Raw genomic sequence first — 25,435 nt, forward strand, 5'->3', positions numbered from 1 at the left:
TACGCTTTGAAGTTAGTTTTTACATTATTCTATAAAGTGCAGAGAAATCCTTCACACAGGGAACGAACTACCCCCTACGACAACAGGAGAAGTACAGCAGCTTTTGCATAGCATTACTTAGGGAAAGGTGATTCCCTTCAGTTCTTCAGGATGTAGGCGGTAGAGTCTCTTCGCGTTCTGATTGTTTCTTTGACACCAACAGGGCTGTGTCGGAAATGGTTGAAGGCGCCAAGTCTCCATTGAGAGTATGCCTGGAACAGTATGCTGGTCCTACAAAGAGACAGATCGGGGTTTGTTTTCAACTGTGCCTTGGAAAATGTTGCATTTAGTCATTTCGGCTTGATGGCACACGTTGCACAAAAATGTTGTGCTCCATCCTATCCAATGTGCTCAGCACAGAACTCTAGGGTCGGAAGAGATCAACATATGGCTGAAAGAAGCTTCTTAACCCCCCTTCATCTCTCCCTGCTGGACCTTGACAAGCTGGGTGCCTTATATAAAGTTAGACTATTTGACCATCCAGCCCAGTCTTGTCGACCCTGACTGACTCTTCAGATGTCCTTTTCCACACCTCCAAATGGGGCAGGGCATAAAGAGAAAGGATCTAAGTTCGGCCCAGTAAAAATATACAGGCATGATTTCAATTCTTAAAAATTATTTGCACTCTATGTGGGGCTACTTTTAAAGTGACTTGGAAACTACAACTAATCCAGAAGGTGGCCGCTAGACTGGTGACCGGGAGCAGGCACCAGGATCAAATAACACCGGTCCTAAACGATCCACATTGATTCCCAGTATGTTTCCAAGCACAATTCAAGGTGTTGGTGCTGACCTTTAAAAGCCTTGTCCCTGTATAATTGAAGGAACATCTCCACCCCCATCGTCCAGCCCAGACACTGAGATCCAGCTCTGAGGGTCTTCTGGTGGTTCCCTCGTTTTGAGATGTGACGTGACAGGGAACCAGGCTTCTCGGTAGTGGTGCCCTCCCATCAGATGTCAAGGAGATTAATAACTATACAACTTTTAGAAGACATCTGAAGGCAGCTCTGTATAAGGAAGTTTTTAATGTTCAATGTCTTATTGTGTTCTTCTATCTGCTGAAAGCTGCCCAGAGTGGCTGGGGGAAACCCAGTCAGATGGGCAGAGTACAAATAATAAATTTTTTATTATTATTACTAATATTAAAAAGTCTAGAGCAAGTCTCCCAAAGAAGCATGAACTAGTGCCAAACCTATTTCCATCAAGCACCAAATGATGAATACTGATATTTAGATACCCCAAATCTCTGAATTTAATTTGTGCTATGTGTGCGCAGAGCAATCACTTGCAGGCAGCACATGTATGTTTAAATGGCCACATTTCCCTATGAGAAAAACAGATGTGATCATCATTCCTGTATTTATTGCAAAGAAACTCACTCCTATAAACTAACATGCACTTCACAATGGGCAGCAGCATGCCTGTGCTTTGCCATTTTAAAAGTCTCCTACTTTTTCATACCTATGTTCAAAAAGTATAGACGGAGTCCACATGGAGGCTCTTGAATGTGCCAAAAGGCAAGCTGCAAACTCCTTGAGCACCCAGCTTGGCTGGGGCAATGCAGGAGACTACGTTGCTCATTTCTGTAGCTGATTTGTTATAGGATAGATAATGGCCGCGGAGTCTTCTATCTCAAAGTAGAACAAGAATCCAACTGAAGCACAAAGATAGTAGAATGCACATGGGTACACCAGAACTTACTGTCTATATCATCAGGGGGAACATCTACAGAAGGTTCTGGATCTAAGACTGTCCTTCTCCACCTTTGGGATAACCGGTGAGAGGATGAATTTGGTTCTTTTACAGAGTGACTGCTCCTGCAAATGAAATAGCATTGCACATTTCATTACGTGTCCTTAACACCCAAAGTTCTCTCCAGCTCATCTTACTTAATTTTAAAAATGGTCTTTGTTTGGTACACTTTCCTGAAATAAGGTACCAAAAAATATTAAAGAGAGACAGGAGTTCTGTATGTGGAAGGGATCTCCATGGGAGACACATGGGCATCCACTCACAAGAGGAGACGACCATCTTGTGTCACATACTTGGAAGTCGAACGGAATCCATTCCGGAAGTCCATTCCAACTTCCAAAATGGTCGAAAACCAAATCGAGGCTTCTGATTGGCTGCAGGAAGCTCATGCAGCCAATCAGAAGCCGTGGAAGCCTCATCGGACATTAGGCTTCCAAAAGAACGTTCACAAACTGGAACAGTCACTTCTGGGTTTGTGGTGTTTGGGAGCCAAAACGTCCGAGTTCCGGGGTGTTTGGGATCCAAGGTACAACTGTGTCAGAAGCATGGACAGGGCTTTGTGTGTGGCTGGTGGCACTGCAGCATTTAAAAAAAGAAGAAAATGTATGCCCCACTATTCAGTGCCCAAGGTGATTCAAAGAAAATTAAACAGAAAGCAACCCAATGAAGTTAAAACAATGCAAAACAATTTCTTGAATAGGCAGGCGAACAATCCAAATTCAACCCCCCAAAATCAACTAAATAATAGTCGTGGGGTTGGATCCGGATTTGCCCTTTGGGGAAATAAAGACCTCTTTCCGTTAGTGTAAGCGAGTGAGATCCAGCAGAGGCTCTCACTGAAAGAAGCAGAAGGCCATTTCTCCCTTCCCTCTGAAATCCCCACAGTGCCACCTCTCCCATTTGTTCTGCAGGGTCCTTAACCCTCTGAAACATGTTTTTTTGGGGGGGCATAGGGAAAAACAAATGAACAAAAAGCCCCTCTCCTGTCCTTCCCTTTCTTTCCTCGAGCGCAGCACTGTTGCAATGTGCCTAGTTAGCTGGTGACCAAGAGTTGAAGGCCCAGGCTCAGAAAAACACCTATACAGAGGATAGGTACGAGGATAAAACTGGGAGTGAGAGGACCATGTATGCCACCTTTGGCTTCTTGGAGAAAAAAGGCATTATCTAAAAGAAACATAAATATATAAACAAGAGCTGTAACCAAGGCTGGTTCTTGGCTACAACGGGTGGTTAGTGAGAACAGAACTTAAACACAAGTCCTGGTTCAGATGACATGCTATGCCAAACCTTGGTTTAGTGTGACAAAGCAGTAAATAAAAAGTACCGGAGAGAAGCATGCCATCTGTCAGCTCCAGGAACCTGCATATTTGTGCCCGTCATGCAAAGAAGCTTTCTGTGGGTGGTATTCAACAATTAAATTTTACTCACAGTAGATCTATTGAAGTGAATGGACCTGACTTTGCCATGCTCATTCATTTCAATGGGTCTGGCTCTGAGTGAAACTTGGCTGAATACCATACTGCGAGTTTGGATTAACCAGGAAACAGATAACTGCTTTTTTATTTGAGACAATACGGGGCTTCATATAATAATAATGAAGAACCTTTCTATTTATTGGTTGGCTGGTTGGTTTCCAGACTTTAAAAAGTAATACGTTCACCATTTTGTACTTACCTCTCTGGATTACAAGTACCTGGGTGGCTAACAGAACGTTTCATCTAGAAAGTAATTTTAAAACAAAACAGGTTATTACATACTTCCTAATTCTTTGTTGGTTATCTGTATCTTAAGGATGATGCTTTCTTTAATAAAGAAAAAATAAGGGATGGATTGGGTGGGTGTTTGTTTTATTTTGAAGCAGGTAATTTTAAACATAGGATGCTGTCTCATATAGAGTCAGACCAGTGGCGTAGCGTGGGGGGTGCAGGGGGGCCCGGCCGCACTGGGCGCAACATCTGGGGGGGGTGCGCTTGCACTCGCAGCTCTCTGCCCCTACTAAAATCCATGGGTCAGGGGGCACAAATTACTTGCCTTGCCCCGGGTGCTGACAACCCACGCTACGCCACTGAATCAGACTACTGGTCCATCTAGTTCAGTATTGCCTACACTGAACTGGCCAAACAATTAAACCCCTGTGTTGCAAACAATTATCAGTAATATCCAAGGCAAGTTTACCAAGTACAACAATGCGATGTCAATATAAACAATATAATCTATACACAACATTGAACAGTATGAAATATATGAAATATGCATCTGTACCAAATGTACAGAAATCTTATAAATCTCTGAAAATCACAAATTATGCACTCTTGATGGATTCTCTTGGAAACATAGAACCAAATAAACATAACTGTACATTTGGTTTTGCAGAGTGTTTCCTTGGATATTACTACAATGAACTAGCAGCAGCTTTCCTGGGATTCAAACAGGAAATTGCCCAGCCCTACTTATTTATTTCATAAAATTTATAAACCTCTTGATTGCGAAATAAATAAATAAATAACCCCCCCCCCAAACCCTCAAAGCAGTGAATATATTGAGGACTGGACCAGGGTGCGACCTCCTGTGTACAACAAAGCAGATGTTCTATCATGGCCTCCCCTTTTGGAGGAAGGGCAAGGTTAAAAACAGAAATACATAAAATAAAACAATAAACATAGATCCAGTGTGGCCAGGTGGTTAGAGAGTGCTAACTAAGGCTGGGGGTGGGGGGTGGGGTGGCCAGAGTTCAAATCACCATTCAACCACAAAGCTCCATGGGTAATTTTGGGCTCTTGGCCTACCTCACAGAGTAGTTGTGAGGATACAATAGGGAGGAGCCGTGTAGGCCGCCCCAGAGCTCCTTGGAGGGAGGGCAGGAGAAAAATGACAAACGTATTTCGCTCACAAATAAATCCCACTGACTTTATTGGGCACTGAAAGGCCTCACTGACTACCCCAAAACATATCCAAGTTTGCTTCCACACGCACATGCAGCCAGGCACTTGCAGACGCTTAAAAATGTAGACACTTATTTCCTGGTGAGGATCGCAGCCTTAATTACTCTTGAGAGAGGATCAACTCATTGACTTGGAAAAAGCAGACTATGGCAGTTTGGGGAAACCTCTCCTTTTGAAAACCATTCCACCACCATACTCTCTCAAATTCTCTTCAGGCGGGGGGGGGGGGGGAGAGAGAGATTAAAAAATGTCCAACCATTTGCACAGGTGAAGGCGACACAGGAGAAACTAAAGGATCCGGATGAGGCAACTGAAACATCTCTGGCTTGAACTTGGCATTTGCTATTTTCACACATTCTTCGAGGGTCGTGATAAACGTGTCACAGGTAGCGCTGAGCAAGGAGGACGCTTCGTTCATATTCTGGAAACATGGGAAGCAATTGAGAAAGGTGAATTCACTTAACTTCTGTTGCCCAATAAAAGCTTTTTGGTGAAACAGGAGACAGTGGCTGGGCAACATGTCAACTCTTTAATGAACTGCAAGCTTGTGTAGCATTCTTCTTGGCTCGTATTTTAGACTGACTCCGAGGAACATTCAGCATTTGGGTAATTATCCTTGACTACTGGCAACGCTGCCTGGGGCTGATGGTGTCCCAACAGCTTCTGAAGGGGCCACAGATTTCACATCCCTGCTGTAAAGGCAGACAGAGACATAAAAGTAGGCCAAAACTCCGCTGGCGTTTCTGTTGTGGTGTAACAATTTTCTCTGGTGCAACGGAAGGATGAGCATTTTCATTTGCGAATGCCAAGGACCTGAAATTCCTGCTAACCAGGGTGGATAATAAAAAATAAAAAATCAGATTTTTAAAAATTTAAATCAGATTTTGAAAATAAAATGCTTTTGGAGGAAAAATCTTTCTAAAGTTAGTTTTCTATTTAAGTTACATTATAGTCCAAAGACTATTCATCAGGAAATAAGGATCTGTTTAAGTTTTTCATGTGTGCTAAAACTCAGTCTAGGTTTTTTTTTAAAAAAAGATGTTTAACCACATCGGTTAACAAACATATGCTATAATGTTATTGTTTTAGTTAAATAAATTGTTTAAATTGTTATTAAGGGAATGGTTATTTTTCTCCTTCCAATAAAGTACAGCAGAAAAGTTGTCCAAATATAAAGTTAACTTATTAAACTTCACAATAATTTCATAATTATCACTGCATATATTTCAAATAGTATAACCAAATCAGTAATTTTTGATATAACTGTAAAAACTACTCTAAAAATTTATTGTTCAAAAAATGAAGCCTTCATCTAGTTGTAAATATTAAGATTATAACAGCAAGAATGAGTCTTTCTGTATATATATATATATATATATTTAAATCAAGTCTTACTGACTAGTGATTTAAATTGTGATTTAAATCAAATCCAACCTGCTGCTAACTGTGAAATCCTATGAAAGTCTACTCAGAAGCAATCTCTCTTGAGTTCAGTGGGACTTGCTCCCAGGCAAATGGGCATAGGACTACAGCCTCTGTTTCACACCCACTGTTTCAACAATCTGGTGCTGTTTCGCTACTTTCACCGAATGCCATTTTACCAATTGTTGCTGCTCTTTCTGCTTGTTTTTTGCCTGCCTTTTGCAATTAAGTTTTCTACTATTTATTTTGCTGTTTCATATTGATCTCTATAGGTACCGTATTTTTCGCCCTATAGGACGCACCGTCTCATAAGGCGCACCTAGTTTTTGGGGGGGGAAATTAAGGGGGGGGGAATTTATTTCCCCCCCAGGCGCAGGGCTGGGGCAGGGGAAGCCTGAGCTTCCCCCGACCCCAGCCCCCAGAACAGGCAACTCTCTGCAAGCCGTGGGAGCCCGGCACCGGGCTCCCGCGCCTTGCGGAGAGCTGCACGAACTGTGAAATCCTTTGAAAGTCTACTCAGAAGCAATCTCTCTTGAGTTCAGTGGGCCTTCGGCATGCAGGCAACTCTCCGCAAGCCGCAGGAGCCCAGCGCCTGGCTCCCGTGCCTTGCGGAGAGCTGCGCAAAGCCTGGGCGCACTGAGCTCAGCGCGCCCAGCCTTCAGCATGCAGGCAACTCTCCGCAAGCCGTGGGAGCCCGGTGCGGGCTCCCACGGCTTACGGAGATCTGCGCGAAACCTGCATTCGCCCCATAGGACGCACACACATTTCCCCTTCATTTTTGGACGGGAAAAAGTGCGTCCTATGGGGCGAAAAATATGGTAATTTTATTTGTGCAGGCCCCTTTCAGTAGACCTGGAGATGAAAGAGTGATGTGTTTTTTTTATTTATCTAAACATTTACATGCTGCCCCCTAACAAAGTTCTGTCGGTGACTCAGAATAAGTAAGTCAAAAAACAAAATAGGAAATAGGAAGTCATAAAATCAAAAGCAACCTAAATACAACAGGAAAATAAAAACACACCAACAACTCCAAAGTTAAAAACACAGATTTAAAAACTTGAGAAGACCAGACTAAATAGGCCATTTAATATATACATAAACCAAAAGTAATTATTGAAACTAAAGAGTTGTTTTTGGGGCCTACTGGATAAAGTGGTGGGTCCAACTTGATGCTTCTCCTCCCAATCCAAAACAAATAATATTAATAGAAAAAATGATCCGATACCTCAATGCTGGGCGACAAGTGATTTTCATCATGGTGAACGTATTCTTGGATTGTATGGACCTGCTGCATTAGAAGGTCACAGTAGAGACGAAGCTCAGACATTTTGGTTTTCAGAGATTCATTGGTTTCATTAACTTCTGCAAGGAGATTGGGAAGCAGAAACTTCACTGGTCAGGTATGTAATTTCCCGTGACAAGTTTTAAGATGTAGGCATTTACAGTGGTACCTTGGTTCTCAAAACGCTTTGGTTCCCAAACACCAAAAACCTGGAAGTAGGTGTTCCGGTTTTCTAACGCTTTTCGGAAGCCGAATGTCCAATGCAGCTGTCGACTATTGTTTGCATCACACCTTCACCAATCAGAAGCTGCGCGCCTTCGTTTTCGAACATTTCGGAAGTCAAATGGACTTCCGTAACGGATTAAGTTTGGCGCTTTTGTTTTTGCTATTTATTTTGCATTTTTGTTTTTGAGGCTTTTTCAGTGCATTTGTTTTTGTGGCTGTGTGGAACCCAGTTCAGCTACTGACTGATTGATTGATTGATTGTGTCACTGTGGAAATGGATAAAAGCCCCCCATCCAAACAATGACTATCATCAGTGCAGTAAGAAAAAATACTTTTAATTTTTATCATCTACAATACTGTCTTGTTTATTTTATACTATAGTACATTGATTATTGGGAACGCGGGTGGCGCTGTGGTCTAAACCACTGAGCCTGGGGCTTGCCAATCAGAAGGTCGGTGGTTCGAATCCCCGCGACGGGGTGAGCTCCCGTTGCTCTGTCCCAGTTCCTGCCCACCTAGCAGTTCGAAATCACGTCAAGTGCAAGTAGATAAATAGGTACCGCTCCGGCGGGAAGGTAAACAGCGTTTCCATGCACTGCTCTGGTTTCGCCAAAAGCGGCTTAGTCATGCTGGCCACATGACCCGGAAAACCCGTCTGCGGACAAACGCCGGCTCCCTTGGCCAGTAAAGCGAGATGAGTGCCACAACCCCAGAGTCGTTTGCGACTGGACTTAACTGTCAGGGGTCCTTTACCTTTACAGTGATTATTGCTTTTATTTTATGGCTCAAAGGTCTCATTAAATAGTAAAATTCATGTTAAATTGCTGTTTTAGGGGTTGTTTTTTAAAGTCTGGAAAAGATTGATCCGTTTTGCATTACTTTCTATGGGAAAGTGCGCCTTGGTTTTGGAATGCTTTGGTTTTGGAATGGATTTCCGGAACGGATTAAGTTTGAGAACCAAGGTACCACTGTATATTCCTTTAAACAAAAGGAATGTCTGACTTTTATTATTATTATTACTATTATTAGTTACATTTGTTAGTCGCTTTATACAACAACAACAAATGTCTCCAAGTGACTTGACTTAAGATAAAATCCAAACAGGAGCCAGGGCCAATGAGCCAACTAATTTTTGCTCTGTCCCCATCCTCCTCCTATGATGGCAACACTGAGACTAAGGAGGAGGAAGCTGGTCGCCAGGACCACTGTCTAGACTGGATGTAAATAAGAAGATAGGCAGGTGATGGTTGGCTAAGGGCAGACTGAGGTAGCTGGGGCAGGGCCCTATCCGCCCTAACAGAACAGCCTCCACTCACCGTGTGCAGGGCCCATCTTGTCTTTTAATATCTCTAGGGTGCTTAGAAAATACTATGGGCTTTGCTAGTGTTAAAAAATAATAATGTAAGGAGCTGTAAACCTCAAAACCCCTCAAAAGTGTGCCACCTACTGCCATAAATAATTACTTTACATTTGATGGGCATTTGACCGATAACTACAATAGTTAAAAACCAGGTGTTTTTAATAGGTTGTTTTTGCTTTTGCTTTTTTAAAAATAGAAAGTATGAGTACCTTTTTCTTTTTTTGTTCTGGTGTCTGCCAAACAGGCTTTCGAGCTCCCCAGGGCTACCAGCCACCGCTGTCGTTCAGCTGCATTAACGGCTTTCATGTAGAAATGCTGTTCCCCTGGGATGATTAACTCCATCCTGGTGCTGTCGGTCGGATGAACTTGCGACAGGGGCGAGATAAATTAGAAGCACAGATTTTTCAAAGACTGCCTGGAATTACAGAGTTAGTACTTCCCAGTTACGACTGTCCTACTTCCAATATCTTGCCACTGTGATCCATGCGACGGTCACCTCCAGGCTTGATTATTTTAACTCACTCTATGTGGGGCTGCCCTTGAAGCTGATCCAGAAACTCCAGCGGGTGCAGAATGCTGTGGAGAGACTCCTTACGGGGTCCTCACCATGGGATCGCATTCACCCAGTGCTATACCAGCTGTACTGGCTCCCGGTGGAGTACAGGGTTAGGTTTAAGGTGCTGGTTTTAACCTTTAAAGCCCTATACGGCCTAGGACCCTCATATCTACGGGACTGCCTCTCCTGGTATGCCCCACAGAGGACCTTACGGTCAGCAAATAATAACATTTTGGAGGTCCCGAGCCTCAAGGAGATTAGACCCAGCCTGGTGGAACACTCTGTCACAAGAGACCAGGGCCCTGTGGGATTTGACATCTTTCCGCAGGGCCTGCAAGACAGAGCAGTTCTGCCAGGCCTTTGGTCAGGGTTCAGTCTGACTCCCCCTCCCCTTTCATACGAACTTGCATGAAAGTGGCCTCCCAATTTTTCTCACAGGCTCATATAAGTTCAGCACAAACAGTTGGGCCTGGTAAGCATTTAAGGTCCCCAACCCTAATCTGCGGGTTGCCATCTGATTGAATTTTATTCTGATCCTGGTCTGATTTTAGGATGTATTTTAATTGATTGCCTGATTTTATGTTAATGGGTTATACATTTGATGTTAGCCGCTCTGAGTCCGGTTTTGGCTGGGGAGGGCAGGGTATAAATAAAAATTATTATCATCATCATCATCTAGTATATCAGTCCAGCATACTGTTCTCACAGCAGCCAACCAGATTCCTTCGAGGATATCTGCAAGCAAAACCTGAGCACAACAGGGCTCTCCCCATTGGCAATTCCAAGCAATTGGTATTCAGTGGCAATGCTGCCTCTGACAGTGGAGGTAGAATACAGCCATTGGGTGGAATTCAGTGTTGCACTCTTCCAATCCCATGTGGATAGCTCAGTTGGTTACAGCATGGTGCTGGTAACACCAAGGTTGCAGGTTCGATCCGCAGGGTCCCTTCCAACTCTACAGTTCTAGGATTCTATATCCCAGTCGATCCAGCAGCACAAGCATTCCAGCCTGCCAGATGGAACAATACCCTCTCCCCTGCACTATTCTGGGAAACACCTATTTCAGAGGGTGTGGGGGGCAAAGAGGGGGAAAGCCCCACTGAAAAAGCAGAAGTCCATGCCCAGGGTGGTTAGGTGAATCCTGCCCATTGCATATCCACTGTTAGTCATACTCTGCATAGACCCATTGAAATTAAGGGACCTGACTAATCTAGGTTCATGAATTCCAATGGTCTACTCTGAGTGGCACAACCACCAGATATAACCCACAGTTTTTCACCTGATGAAGGAAGACAAAGGCAGCAGAGCCTCTCTGGGTGATTCTGGAGAACAGCGGGGTGACATTGGGTAAGAAAGAGGTGGGAGGAAAACCCAAAAAAACGAAGGAGCAAAGGGAGAAGCAGACCCTCAATTACTGGACCTGTGGCTATATACAGTAATAACATTTGTACTTGTACTAGGCGTCAAGCTGATGCTTGAAATAATAGGCTTATTTTGCAATGACTGCCTAGCAGGACTGGGCGATATATCCTCCAAAACCGGTTTGAAGTCCATATTGTGATAGTTTTTGACCTGGCAATATATTGCGAATCATTATGTGTGTGCATGCGCGCAAAAATCACAATGTGGTAAAAACTGTGAAGCCAGGGAACGCCACTACATAGCTCCATCCTTATTTCAGAAATTGTGATATATCGGTATATCACGATGTTTAGCTGGCGATATATTGCAATACTGGAAACCAGATATCGCCCAGCCCTACTGCTCACGTTAGATACCTCAGCCTAGAAGGTAAGGAGAGTTTTCTTATTGAGAGAGCCTACCTTTGATTTCACACACTGCCATCTTTATGCTGCCTTTGCTGCCTTTGCAAACATCATCCTGTGAATCATAGTAAGACAATATCCCGTTATCAAGAACAAACCAGCGAGGCTGCCAACCTAGGGAAATGGTGAAAACAGAAAAAACAACATTAATTTGCTTTGTTTCAAAATGCAATTATCACACACAAGCAACAGCACCGTTCCTCAGTTTAGACCCCTTAGTTGTAAGCAAGATTTAAGTCTGTTTATACAATCTTCAAAATCAAAACAGACACACACATTAATAACATACAAATATGAATCCACATTTCCCAGACGACTGTATCTTTGCCAGATCTGTCAAAGTCCCGTACTATTTTTAAAAACTCATGAAATAATTGATGCTATTTGACTAAGTTATAGTAAGAGAAGATCCACTGAAATCAGTGGACAAGTTACATACTGACCAACTTAAATCCACTGATTTATTTGAGTCTACCCTGAAAATGACTTAGTTAGTTAAGGTAGTGGGGAACCCTTTGCCCTCCAAATGTCGCTGAACTAAACTCCCATCATCTACAGAAAGCATGGCCAGGGATGCTGGGAGTTGATGTTAAGCAATACCGGTGGTGGGGATATATTGGGTACCAACTAGCACTTTTGGTTGTTCAGATACTATCAGTAAGATGTAAGAACATAATGATAAAATTCAGTTTAGTCACTATTCTGTGGGCCACTGTGCTGGCACAGCAGCACAAATCAGGATGAAGGCACCAAACACCAGTACAAGTGGGAATTTTTTTAATGTTTGGTGTTTTATTATGTTCTTATATTTGCTGGAAGCACCCCAGAGTGGCTAAGGCAACCCAACCAAATGGGCAGGGTATAAATATAATTGTTGTTATTGTTATTGTTATTATTATTATTCTGTGTCCTGGGCTTGTGACTGCTCCTGTCTCCAACATGCATGAAGTTACTAGCATGGCACTGGTAAAGGCAGTCAAGGGATGAAGATGGGCAATGGTCCCCCAATGTAGCTCTAATGAACAAAGCTGTGGAATCTGTTTAGATCTGCATTTGGGGTGGGGAGTGGAATTGGCATATACAGTGGAACTTAATCCGTTCTGGGAATCCGTTCGACTCCCGAATCCGTTCGCAAACCAAGGAGCAGCTTCCGATTGGCTGCAGGAGGTTTCTGCATTCAAGCGAAAGCCGCGTTGGATGTCCAGCTTCCCAAAAACGTTCACAAACTGGAACACTTACTTCCGGGTTTGCAGCGTTCGGGGGCCGATTTGCTCAGTAACTAAGCCATTTGGGAACCAAGGTTTGACTGTACACAAGCAGGATGCCTTGTTCGGATGGAAACTGAACCAGTTTAATCAGCAGACTAATTAATGTGTCCGTTAATCAATGGGAGGAAAAATTTTAATTGATAAGACAGAATTCAGGGCACACTTTGGGAGGGAGTGTCTCTTTTTATTCCGACATGCAAAAATACCACCCTGTGTTGAAAATACAATATTTAATGTGTACTGTATTTTTTTAAAAGTGATTTATCATGAGACATAGATCTGTAATTAGTAGACCACCCTAGCAATATGCTGAAGTCCCTGATCACAAATGCAGAGAGTGGAGGGACAGAATCTGAGCGTGTCCTTTTTCCCCACTGGCAAGGGGCAGGTAGTTGAGTACTGTAGTGCTTTAAACAACGAAAAGATCAAGAGGGAGATGTAAAGGATGCTTACTGTGTAGATTTCACAGCTCTGTGCCTGTTAATTCATGCACAACAAAGCTGATAAGGAAAAAGGATAGCTCACATTTACCAGCTGCTTTTAGGAGCATATGAGATTAAATCTGTAAGTGCATTTAAAGCACTAAGCCGACACATCTGTCTCACAAGTCACTGATATCTCCACCTAAAGGAAGGCTCTATGAATCTGGTATGACAGCCTGTCTGAACAATACAATGGTACAAGTGTACATTTGGCACTGGAGGAGAAAATGCACAGTTACTACAAGGAAACCCAATCTTATAAGCGAGAACTGTCCGCATTACAGCCGAGTGTTTTGTCCGCCATGTGTTCCAACCAGTCAAGATCTATTCATGGGAACGATGACATTCCTGAAGGAAAGCACATAGGTGAGTATCACTACAGATCATAAAAAAACCCCTAAATCTGGTGCACGCCACAGCGCAACAGACGCTACTTCCCAGTGGAGTGTTTTTTGCCACCTGCAAATGTGCTTTGGTCAAAAGGTATGAGGAAATATGATAAAGAATGTATGGGTTAATGATCCAAGACAAATCAATTCGCAAGTTCAAAAAGACAGACCTTGGTATCTAAGCATATTGCAGGAATTTGAACTTGATTCAAGTTGAGAAGAATGAGAAAGGAACTGCAGAATTAAACAAAGTCAGTGGTGCTGCAGTTAAGGTAGAGACCCGATGAAGCAGCTTATGGAACTCATATGAGATCTGCTGCAATGGAACAAAACAGCCCTGTTCTTCTGGCAAGTAAGAAAGCCTTTTCAACAGAATAAAAGGAAACAGCATCCTTTGCTGTCCCAGTGGCCAGCCCTGTAAAATGAGAGAACAAACTGGGACGAACGAATAAATCAAATAACATCCTCATGAGTTGGTGGAATTTATTCAATGATTCATTCTACTTGCCCTCTATTATCTATTATCTCTTTATGCTTTAAAGTGCAAATGTATTTTCAGCAAGTATTTCACTTGTATACTCCTTTAAATTAATAACCTACTCAAGAAAATTTTTGTAGAGTGTTCTCTCTTATCTCATTGCACAACGTTTGTACACCCAGTCCTTATCTAGCGAATGTTGGTTACAGACACAGCTTCTTCGGAAAGGCCCAAAAATTATTAAAGTAAAAAAATGACAAGCTGAAACAGTGCTAGTAGAATATCAAATTTCTCCAGTATGATTTAAAAAAAACCCCAAAACCCCTCAGTATCTACCAGTTTGGGATTAACAGATCTATTTTCTGCCTTGGTCAATTTTGCATGTGTTCATTCCATAGTCTGGCTTTGTCCATTTCTACATTAACCTGCACCTTTTTTCCATTCAGAAATTAATATTTAAATGTGCACTTAAGTATGTACCTTATCACAATATGCATATTTAAATACCTATTTTAATTTCAGTGTTACATTTCTAAATGTATTCTGTCCTAAAGTATGTATTTTGATACGTTTTCCGGGTGGGAAAGTATATTGCAAAATTTGGAAATGTACAAAATCCCAAGGATAATTTATGGTGTGATATGTATTAGCCTAGGAGTTCCAAATTAGGTAAGTCTGCTTAAAAAAATGCAGACCAACCAAAAACCTCTTCCATCTCCTACTACCACCTCTGTATTGTGTATAATTGGCATGCCTTGCATGGTTGTCTTGCCAGCAGGGATAGTTTAGTGGGTGGGTGGGTGGGTGGGTAGGGGCGTGGAGGCTGCAATGCGAATGGTCTTGCCTCTCACAAATCAAAACTGCAAGACCCGACCACCAGCCATCCTTATCAGCAGAATCAGTCATTCGTCTAGGTTTTCAGTCATGTATTGATATGACACACCAGCTGCAGCCACAGTTATCGAGCATCACTGTATACACACACAAACATCTATATGGCTGGCAGGCAGGCAGTCACAAGCCATTCCTTCCTAACCAATCTCCCCCAACCAGCTACTTCCTCCTCAACATTCCACCGGCCAAATCAACCCAAGCAATCCTTGTTGCCTTGGAGCTTGCCTGTTTCATTATATTTTTGTATACATTTTTAAGTTGCATTTTTTTTAAAATCCATTTTTGAAAGCTACCCTGAAAATTTCAAGGAAGGGAAAGGTATAAAATGAACAAATAACAACTTGTGCTACTTTCTTCCCCTGCATTTCTGCCAAGCGATGGCTCCCACATCTTACTAGCATATGGTGACAAGGAGGGTCAAATATCTATTGTATTCTCAACATACCTGCAAAGTAGGGGGTTCTTTTTCATTCACATTTACTTGCTTCCTTGAACTTCCCCAAAGGCAACTTTGAATGTCAAGGTTCATCACCAGGGTCTTATTTGTTCAAATAGCACCATATGTGTGCCGGGGCTGCTTACAAAGAAGGAGAAGACAAGTCTACTCCAGGGGGCTTACAATCAATGGAAGTGGAGTGAAGTGGGGAAAAACATGAGATTATTTCTGTTAAGCTTAGTTCCTGCAGGGTATTGGCTCTATGGGGTTGTTCTGATAGCTCCATAGAACAAGTATATGAAATGTTGTCTGTCCTTTCAGACAAGATACCCTCTCTGTCTACATTCAACAGTGTTTGCTGTGGTCATGTGAAGGCTCTAAATTTGCCGAAGGGGCCTGGGTATAATTAAATGTCATATCATGCTAGAGATCAAATAGTGTCATGTTAGGAATTATGGCTGGGGCAACTCTACAAAATGCTTCTGAACCCTTTTACTGTAATTATTTTTCAACATTTCCTTCTGTTACTTCCCCCTCCCCCAGCGATGCAATGCAACTCCAAGCCCTCTTTTATCTGTCAGCAGCCGTATCTGCCATTATCTCTGCGTGCAGCCTTATTTACTCAGCCAAGTTGCTAAATTTAAAGCAGGGAAGCTACTGTTAAAAGCACAGGCAAACAGAGTGCAACTTTAATTACACCTGCAGTCACCATATATATTTTGGGTAAGAGCTCTTGAGATAGGATGATAGATAATAAAAGAGGGAAGTTCTGGTGAGAACCTAGATGTGATGAAGGCAGCCAATTTGCCCTTTAATTGTCTCCTATGTTTGCATTTAAAATTGGCAAGTGAAACTTGGTAGGACCAAGGTAGGGAACCTGTTTCGGCACGAAAGCCACATTCCACTCAGGAGACACAAGCCGGTGCCCCAGGGCATAGCCATAGCAAAAAGTGGAGGAAGCAAAGAATGCAAACATCACCTCTGTACAGTAGATGAGCTCACTCATGTACCCTCCATTCCGGGAAGCAAGAGGCATTGTCAGAGTTCAGGAACACATTCCAGCCAGGCAAGAGCACTCAAAGAGGGTGTGACCCAGGACCAGAAAGGGGTGCATCTGGGAGGGAATGGATTGGCCAGGAAAGTCTCAGGGGCCAGACAGAGCAGCTTGGAGGGCCGCACCCAGCTCTCAGGCCCTTGGTTCCCCCACCCAAGTCATGGAGCAAAAGGTCAGCCTTCGAAATTCGCCAGGCACATTTTGCACCTGACTATCGGCCACTTGCGACCAAGTGAAGCTTCCTGATGTCTCTGCCATCTGAAGGTGCATGCCTGGGGATCCTTGGATCTTGACTATTTTCACTCACTAGCAACACATCCCGCTGAATTCAGCAAGTTGTATTTTATCTGCACCGTTAGAATGGATTTCAGGAACCCAAAAGTCATACTGAGAAATACGACTTTCGAGCTGTCTGGCAGAAACACGGCAACAAGGCATTCTGTTTTGGTGACTGTAGCCCTGATTTAAGGAGCCATTTGGCACCAAGCTTATATGAGTTTCTAACACTGCAAAATGGGCATATGAGGGAGCCCCCCCCCCCCCCGCTTTCCACACACAATCGCCTCTCCTCTCCGCCCTGTGGGGCTGCCAACTATTTTATCCAGTCCAGCTCTAAGATTTCATTTCATTTCCCTTTTAATTTGCATACCGCCTTTCTATATTACTATACACATGGCAGCTTACAAGCTGAAGAAACAACAAAATAAACAGCAAAGATCGCACACCTAATAACAACCCGGTATGAAAAGAAACTCATGATGACCTAAAAACAAACGACTCCTATCAAATGAAGCAATATCCCATAATCCATTAGAAGACAAAAAAGAAAGATGAGGTAAACTTAGAGGTGGGGAGGGAGATGGACGCACACACAAGCCCCTATCCTGGAGCACTTTTGACAGGCAGCAAGGATTGTTTCCCACCCCCACCCCCATTAAATGCCCATAGACTAGCATGTGTGGGAAGGGGCTCTCAGATTAGGGGGCTGACAGCACTAGGCCAAACGCAGCAGCGCACGCTTTGAAGCGGCGGCCTCTTGCTTCCCCAGCCCTAGCCAAGCGCGCCTTCCATTCTGCCAGGCAGAAACCCAGTCCAAGCCGCCAGGCAGCCACCCCCAACCCGGAAGCCGGCGCCCGGGCTCCAGCAGCGTCGCCAGGGACGACGACGGAACAACAACAACGGGCGGGCGGCCCTCGCCCAGGTCGCCCCTCACCTGTGATGTAATTGGTCCACTTGTACAGAACTCCTTCCATAGTTCAGCGGCGCGCTTCGCGCAGCATCCTGCTCGCCCTCCTCCGGAGAAAAGGCTGCAGGAACGGCGCGGGCCCTCTCTCCCCTTCGGCGCTCTCGAGCAGACGCGGCGGAAACCGGCCCCGCTATGTACATGGACGGCTGGGTGGTTTAGCTTAGCGGGGAAGCAGCGGCAGCGGCAGCCGCCTTCGGGTCCGGCTGGCTTTGGGGGTGCTGCGCGGACTGGGTTGTACGGGCACGTGCGGCAGGAAGAGGAGCGGCGGAGTCATGCATTGCCTATGCACATCGCAGCCACTGGGGAAACAAAGCGGTTACCAAACCCTCTCGCACAGGCTGCGGCTGCCTCCCTCTTCTCCTCGCCGGCCTCTTTCTTTCTTTTTCTCCTTCCCCTTTTTCCCCCTCCCCCCACCTTTCTCGGGCCTTTGCGCTTGGTGCCATTGACCCCGACGTCTCATTTACTTCCTGGATGAAAGGGGCTGGTGGATGAAACAAAAACAAAAAAAGCAAGCTACGCGCACACGCATTTGGGCTGCTTGCCTCCACCGCCGGTCCGAAAACTCGAGCGCCACGTCTGCACTGCAGCCTTCGCAGGGCGTAATTAATATATATTATATGGCTCTACCCTGCATATATGCGATCGCTCGCTCTGCGCATTAAGCACGGCGGCTTTCCACGTTTAAATGCACCCGCTCGCCTTTCTATTCTGCCTGGCCCGCTCGCTGGGCATCCCGCTCGAGGCTGCAACCCTTATGCTCTCATCTGCTCGGAAGCAGCTCTCCAATGAACTTGGCTGGACTGACTTCCGAACAGGCACGCACAAGATCGGGCTCCGGCTTTTGTTTTTTAATTTTAAAAAAGCGTCTCCTTCGGCCTCCCCCACCTCGAGCGCAAAATGACACCATCGCGCAGAGAAAAAACGCTGCAGCGACGCCAATTTGCAAACCAGAAGGAGCTCCCCTTCCCGATTACAAATCTGCAATCTCTGCATCCACCTGCAATCCTGCCCACTTGGGCCATCCTTCCCCAAACGAATAGCTACCATCGCTCTGCCTAGATGGGGATGCGGGAGGAGACCTTCAGCTCCGGGGATTAAAGCGGCTCCGCGCCGTCGTGCCACCTCCCGAAAGACCTACATGGGGAAGGCGGAGGAGGCAAAGCGGGCCAGCAGCGCAAGCGGGACACATCCCGCGCCGCCCGCGCGTCCGCCGGAAGGAGGCGAGGCGAGACAGAGGCAGGAGCAGCCCCGGGCCGCGCCCCTCTCGGCTCCCGTGACGTCGAACAATGCCAGTGCCACGCAGCCCCGGCGAGCAGCGAGGCAGATCCCGCAGCCGCGATCTCGTGCTCCAGCAGCTATGCACTTCGCCGCGGGGATCTGTTTCTTCCTCCAGGCTTTCGCCCTCGTAACCCTCCGGGCGGACGGGCAGAAGAAGGAGGAGGGCGCCTCCGACGACGAAGTTCAAATGGAAGTCGTGCACGTCCCCGAAAACTGCCATCCGAAGAGCAAGAAGGGGGACCTGCTGAATGCCCATTACGACGGGTACCTGGCCGGGGAGAAGTCCAAGTTCTATTGCAGGTAAGGCAATCCCAAGCTTGCTTTGGGACTCGGCCCACGCCGCCGGATATATAAAACACAAAGAAGCGGTATTTTGAACGCAAAAATAAAGGTTTGGCAACCTGAATGTTGGGCTCCAAAGTCAATGTGAGTTGTGCCGTGCAATTTAGGAAGTAAAACTTAATGTCTTTATGGGAGGGGGGGTGTTATTCCAGACTTGTACAATATCCTTCCTTGATCATCCGAAAATCACAGATGCTTTCAGAATCGCATGATAACATGTATGCATATGTTTTACATGTGTAGTACGGTATGTATGGGTCAGAGGGCCGGGTCCATTATTTTCTTAAGGCATGTGGAGAGTGGGTCATAGGCCCTAGTGGGTCAAAGGCCCCTAGATATATGCTATCTAGGCACGCACGCACTACGGCCTATAACCCATCATTTGGAAAATGAAACCAACTTTGGTTTAAGAAGGAATTTTGATCCTAGCTTGTATGTGTGTGCAGTGTTAGAAACTCAGATATACAGGGTGAGTCCTTTAAAAGAGGCTCCGTGGATACAGAGTACACATATTCCACGGGGCCTCTTTTAAGAGACTCGCCCTGTAGAAGCTAGGTGCCAATTGCCTCCTTAAACCAAGGTTACAGTTGCCAAAATGCCATTTCTTGTCATGTGGGTGGTGCTGTGGTCTAAACGTCTAAGCCTCTTCGGCTTGCTGATTTAAGGTTGGCGGTTTGAATCTGCTTGACGGACTGAGCTCCTGTCGCTCTGCCCCAGCTCCTCCCCCAACCTAGGAGTTCAAAAGCATGCCAGTGCAGATAGGTACCGCCACGGCAGGAAGGTAAACGGCGTTTCTGTGCACTCTGGTTTCCGTCACAGAGTCCCTTTGCGCCAGTAGTGGTTTAGTCATGCTGGCCCCATGACCCAGAAAGCTGTCTGTGGACAAACACTGGTTCCCTCGGCCTGAAAAGCGAGATGAGTGCTGCAACCCCATAGTCGCCTTTGACTGGACTTAACTGCCCAGGGGTCGTTTACCTTTACCTTTTTACCTAAAGTCTTATTTTTCAAATGATGGACTGACTGATTGATTATCAGTTAAACTTCTGGCTAGTTCAGATGACAACCTTGAGCTGGGTTTAAAACTTTGAGAACTTAATGAAGAAAATCACTTTATCCAGGGACAGCCCAGATAAATTGGCCTATTCCAACCTCTTTTTCTTAATGGTGACATGGGCCATTCATAACGTAAGAATATCCTTCACAACTGTAAGCACGGCAGTGGGGTGGCTTTGAAGATAAGCTACAACAGTTAGCTATAACGTTGTTCACCACTCAGGCTGCACGAAAAAGCATTTTTGTTCCTGCAATTCATTCTGATATAATTCTAAGGGATGTGGTATTAGTGTGTGAAAACAGTCCAGATCCAAGTATCCCCAGGCATTTAAGTACCAATAAATGGTGACCAAAAATGATGTGCTTGTATACTGAACTTGTTTCTTAAACCTGTAAATATTAAATCTCTCTCTCTCGCTCTATTTTTAATATTTCTTTGTAGTCGAACACAAAACAACGGCCACCCAAAATGGTTTGTTCTTGGTGTCGGACAAGTCATTAAAGGTTTAGATATTGCAATGCTGAATATGTGTCCTGGAGAGAAACGGAAAGTGATCATACCTCCATCACTTGCCTATGGGAAGCAAGGATATGGTAAAGCAAGGCTGCATGTTAAGGCAAATAGCCATTCTCTGTATTGCTTTAGCCTATAGAGAAGGAACTGGGATCTATCTGTCTGTCTGTCTGTCTATCACATTTCCAGCCTCTTCCCTACATGTTACTTATTCACTGGCATTTTGTAATTGCTGTAACCATTCAATTCAATTCAGTTTTGTTGCTTTTGTACCTAGCTTTATGGTTCAGTTCAAGCATATTGCCAAACCATTGTTTGTTTGATGACCAGAAGTAGCCCCACAGGTTTGTTTATAGCCTCCTTTTCCTCTCCTCTTACCTGCAGGTTTATTCCTTCGCTTTCAGCATTTTCCTGACCCTAGTTTGTCCTGATGTTGAAATTGGCAAGCTTTCGTTAGTACCTTGCCTTCATGAAACCACTGCTTGGATTGAGTTTCTAAATCCTGGTTAGTTTATGGATAGTTCTAACCAGGATTTAGAAACTCAATCCAAGCAGTGGTTTCATGAAGGCAAGGTACTCACCAAAGGTTGCCAATTTCAACATTATAGTGAATTAGCAAAATCCAGGAGCTGAGGAAGGGAACCCCATGTGCAAGGAGGGAACATAAAAGCCTGCAGGGGCTCTCCCAGTCTCTGCAAAGGTTTGGCTTTATGTCTGAACTGATCTTAATTTTAGACCCATACCAGAGTGATGTTAATCACTTATCTCCCAGTCAGAGTGATGTTGAGTAAGCCTTCACCTTGACTCCAGTCCAGCTAAACTTAGTTGGAACTTGAGATAATTGTGACTGACTTGTCCAATGGGACTTAATCCCATCTAACATTATTGGGCTGAAACCTTTGCCTTTTGAATCTTAGCTGGAACTGGTGAATCTTTAAATATCCAGGTGCCCAGCTTTGACCTCATTGTGATTTGACATCTGACATGCACAACATCTCTGTAGGCCAACTTGTGATTCAAAGTCTGCTGAAGTGAGTAATAGATTTGGCCAACATACCTCAACCAGATTTAACATACCTTGATTTCTAAAGATGCATTGCTTGTTTGCTGAATACTAACTGTGACTATCTTTTTTAGGCTGAACTTTTGAAGGAGGCCTTTCTTCCCACGTACAACACTCTTATATTCTTTCAGAGCATTGTTTGTGCATGCTGAGCAAGATGGCACTAGTTTTAAATGTCAAGAATGCATGTGGCTTTCTAGAACTTTTCACGGGTTTTCCTGTGGTATGTATTACTCTCAAAACTGCTTGCGCTTAAATGTTTTTTCTTTTTTTTAGTTTAGCTACTAACTCTAGAAACCGAGCAGTTGTGTTGCTGCAGCGTGTGTGAGGATTTCTACTAAACAATTTTAGGGGGGGGGGGGAGGTCTCTGGGCCCAGCACAGGGCAACTTGTGACCTATTGGACACACCAGGCCAGATACATAGAATGATCACCCATACACAGAGATTCAATTAAGTCTCCTATTGTTGCTTCCTGAGACATTTACACAAGGAACGTGTCTTATCAACCTGACAGGCTGGTGAGCTCTGTTCAGTGTAGGGGATCACACTGTCTTAGCCTCTGCCTAAAAGTTTATAATTTCATTTTTATTTATTGTGAGTTCTGTATATGTTGTTTGATCTCCCTTTGTTCTCGGAGAGGATATCTGTTGCAACATTTAGCTTTCAGTGCAGTATGTGGAAACTCAAAAATAAATTATAGGACCATCGGCAGCTGCCTTATACACTGAGGCAGATCAATGTCCCATCTAACCCAGTATTATCTTCATTGACTGACAGCAACTTTGAAGGGTTTCAAGTTGGATACCTTCCCAGCCCTACCTGGACATGCCAGTGATTGAACCTACGACCTGCATGAAAAGCATGTCGCTCTAGCACTAATCTTCTGTCTGAACTGCCATACTTTTAGTCTTCATCATTTTAGATGAGTTCCCAAATTCTGTATTTGGCAGCTGCAGGTGCATGGCTTGCAAAATACTTGTTTCGGACTGACTTTGGAAGCTTTCTCCTTCATGACTGGTACCTGTCCGCCATTATCAGTATGCTTTCTTTCCCAAAAGCTGCTAAACTTTGGTACAGTGGTACCTCGGTTTACGAACTTAATCCATTCCAGAAGTCCGTTCTTAAACCAAAGCTGTTCTTAAACTGAAGCACGCTTTCCCTAATGAGGCCTCCTGCCGCCAGTGCCCTTCCACCGTTCAGCTTCCATTCGTAGACCGAGGTAAAGTTCGCTAACTGCAACACTACTTCCGATTTTGCGGAGTTCGTATACCGAATAGTTCGTAAACGGGGCTGTTCTTAAACCGAGGTACCACTGTATCCCTTTTGATACAGGAAGATATTGTATCAAACCAGAAGATAAACATGGATTTCCTTTGAAGCCCATTTTCCTCCTTGAGGTGGAGAAACTTTTATCCCTGAAATCTTAACCTTGCCTACTCCAAAAATCGTATTTCAAGTTAATGGTTTTTTGTAGTGGAATGGCTGTTCATGCTTGATTGACTAGATAGCCATTTCATATTTATCAAGTAGCTTTCTGACATTCATGAGAAAAGTGCTGGCGTTAGTCCAATGTGGGGGCCCCTGAGTGAACAAGAGGGATGAAGTTCTCCCTGTGGTCTTCCCTGAAGCCTCGACCACCAAAGGCCAATTGGCAATGCCGATGGACAAAGGCAGGGCCTAGGCCAGGGGTAGGCAACCTAAGGCCCGGGGGCCGGATGTGGCCCAATCACCTTCTCAATCCGGCCCGTGGACGGTCTGGGAATCAGTGTGTTTTTAAATGAGTAGAATGTGCCCTTTTATTTAAAATGCATCTCTGGGTTATTTGTGGGGCATAGGAATTCGTTCATTCTCCCCCCCCCCCCAATAGATAGATAGATAGATAGATAGATAGATAGATAGATAGATAGATAGATAGTCCGGCCCACCACATGGTCTGAAGGATGGTGGACCGGCCCACGGCTGTAAAAGGTTGCTGACCCCTGCCCTAGGCCATTGACTTGCCATCCCCCACCCCAGCCATTATTGATGGCTGAAGCACAGACCACATTTTTCAAGCAGCTTTCTGAAAATGACAAAACAAATCTGGTGGAACTGTTGTTGTTTTTTGCGAGTAAGCAGTTTACTAGTTTTGAATGGCTTGCCAATATACTTAGGGCACAATCCACGTGGGAATACACCCCAAAAAAGAGTGTGTATAAGGGAACATCCAGTTGTATTTTGCTCCTAATAATCAGGAGGGCTGCCTCAAATTCAGAGTAGTTGAACAAAGCGAAGTATTTAAAAAACAAGTGTTTATACCAGAGTCCATAATTTACACATTTCCAAATAACCATAAAAAATACTCCAGTTTGTGGTTAAGATTATCTGTCAGATGTGTGTACACAGTTCCCAAAATGGTCTTGTTCCATTTTTAGAACCTGCAAAGATTCCACCTAACGCAACACTGATCTTTGAGATTGAACTGTATGCAGTAACGCAAGGACCCCGCAGTGTTGAAGCATTTTCTCAAATGGACCTGGATAGTGACAAAAAACTCTCAAAACATGAGGTAACACGGGTCATATTCTGATGTTCCCCGTTATAGCATCTAAACCTAAATTAACACCATTTTCAATACGTAACAAATCTGTCGATTGTTGTTCCTTTAGATAGACCATTACCTGAAGAAGGAATTTGAAAGAGATGGCAAGAAACGCGACCCTTCCGTTCATCAAGATGTCTTGCTTGATATATTTAAAAAGAATGACCATGACGGAGACGGCTTCATATCTGCCAAGGAATATAACGTCTACCAACACGATGAACTATAACAGATCATTGCTTAAAAGTCTGTGTGGCAGGAATAGGGAATCTGCAGCCCTGCCAATGTTGTTGGACTTCTCCTCCCATCAGCCCAAATCAGCTTGGCCAGTGATCAGGGATGATAGGGGATGCAGTCCAACAGCAGCTAGAAGGCCACAGGTTCCCCATCCCTGTCTGTTTTATGGACATTTGGATCCCAGTTCAGCAGTTCCTCCCATGCGCACATGGAGCTTTCACAAGGACTTCCCCATGCCCTTCAGTGGAGGGGACACGGCTTTGTTCACAGCGTTACCCACTGCATTGTAGGTAGTAGGAAATCCTGCTAGTGGAGCCCCAAATACACATTGAAATGAAGATGTACCTGTGGAGCTGTCACTACATTTGTAACCAAGTACACAGCTTTTTGTGATTACACTCTTCAGCCCTGTTTGATTTCCCTGGGATTTGTCCATTAGATTAATATCTTTAACCAAAATGGAATTTCTTTGTCACATAATATTTCGTGTATGTTGGTTGTGGGAAATTTTTTATACCTTTTTATCATGATTAAAAATGTTACTGAAATCATAGGGGTGGCTCCACATTCCTTGTAATTCTTATGAAATAATCTGAATTAAAGTTGTAAGAGTTAACGGGGAATTTACAGCTATGCCAAATATAGTGTTGTTGCTGATGAAGTAATTTCCCCTTTTTTTGTGTGTTTTCTCCAAATTGCCCCCCACCCCTGTGG

At 44.3% G+C, this 25,435-nt stretch overlaps 2 protein-coding genes across 6 annotated transcripts; one reads left to right on the forward strand and one right to left on the reverse strand.

Annotated features, from left to right (window-relative positions):
* On the reverse strand, window positions 1-18,925 carry PLEKHA3 (pleckstrin homology domain containing A3). 5 transcript variants are annotated; one of them, XM_080972879.1, is made up of 9 exons: window positions 18,790-18,925; window positions 17,619-17,950; window positions 11,402-11,518; window positions 9,232-9,387; window positions 7,381-7,517; window positions 4,990-5,154; window positions 3,466-3,509; window positions 1,741-1,856; window positions 1-270 (listed from the first exon to the last, which is right to left on the reverse strand). In XM_080972879.1, exons 2-9 carry the CDS (start codon window positions 17,656-17,658, stop codon window positions 146-148), a joined length of 900 nt encoding a protein of 299 aa, XP_080829005.1. In that variant the 5' UTR covers window positions 17,659-17,950; window positions 18,790-18,925; the 3' UTR covers window positions 1-145. The 5 variants fall into 5 exon arrangements, with proteins under 5 accessions (XP_080829005.1, XP_080829006.1, XP_080829007.1 ...); XM_080972880.1 differs by having other exon boundaries at window positions 18,696-18,836; XM_080972881.1 differs by lacking the exon at window positions 18,790-18,925 and adding an exon at window positions 18,649-18,772.
* Window positions 18,790-25,274, forward strand: FKBP7 (FKBP prolyl isomerase 7; the record flags this gene model as incomplete). The annotated part of the gene is made up of 4 exons (XM_080972933.1): window positions 18,790-19,229; window positions 20,767-20,918; window positions 24,318-24,451; window positions 24,552-25,274. 4 exons carry the CDS (start codon window positions 18,790-18,792, stop codon window positions 24,711-24,713), a joined length of 888 nt encoding a protein of 295 aa, XP_080829059.1. The 3' UTR covers window positions 24,714-25,274.
* Between the last annotated feature and the right edge of the window lie 161 nt (window positions 25,275-25,435).

This window comes from Podarcis pityusensis, assembly GCF_964106645.2.
Source record: "Podarcis pityusensis genome assembly, chromosome: 1".
In the NCBI taxonomy this organism is placed as follows: Eukaryota; Metazoa; Chordata; class Lepidosauria; order Squamata; family Lacertidae; genus Podarcis; species Podarcis pityusensis.

Coding starts and splice junctions, on each gene's coding strand:
- PLEKHA3 (XM_080972879.1), bottom strand. CDS start 17,658: ATGGAAGGAGTTCTGTACAAGTGGACCAATTACATCACAG. Junction 9,388..11,401: donor GGCAGTGTGTGAAATCAAAG/GTAGGCTCTCTC, acceptor CCCTGTCGCAAG/TTCATCCGACCGACAGCACC. Junction 7,518..9,231: donor CAGAACAAAAAAAGAAAAAG/GTACTCATACTT, acceptor ATCTCCTTGCAG/AAGTTAATGAAACCAATGAA.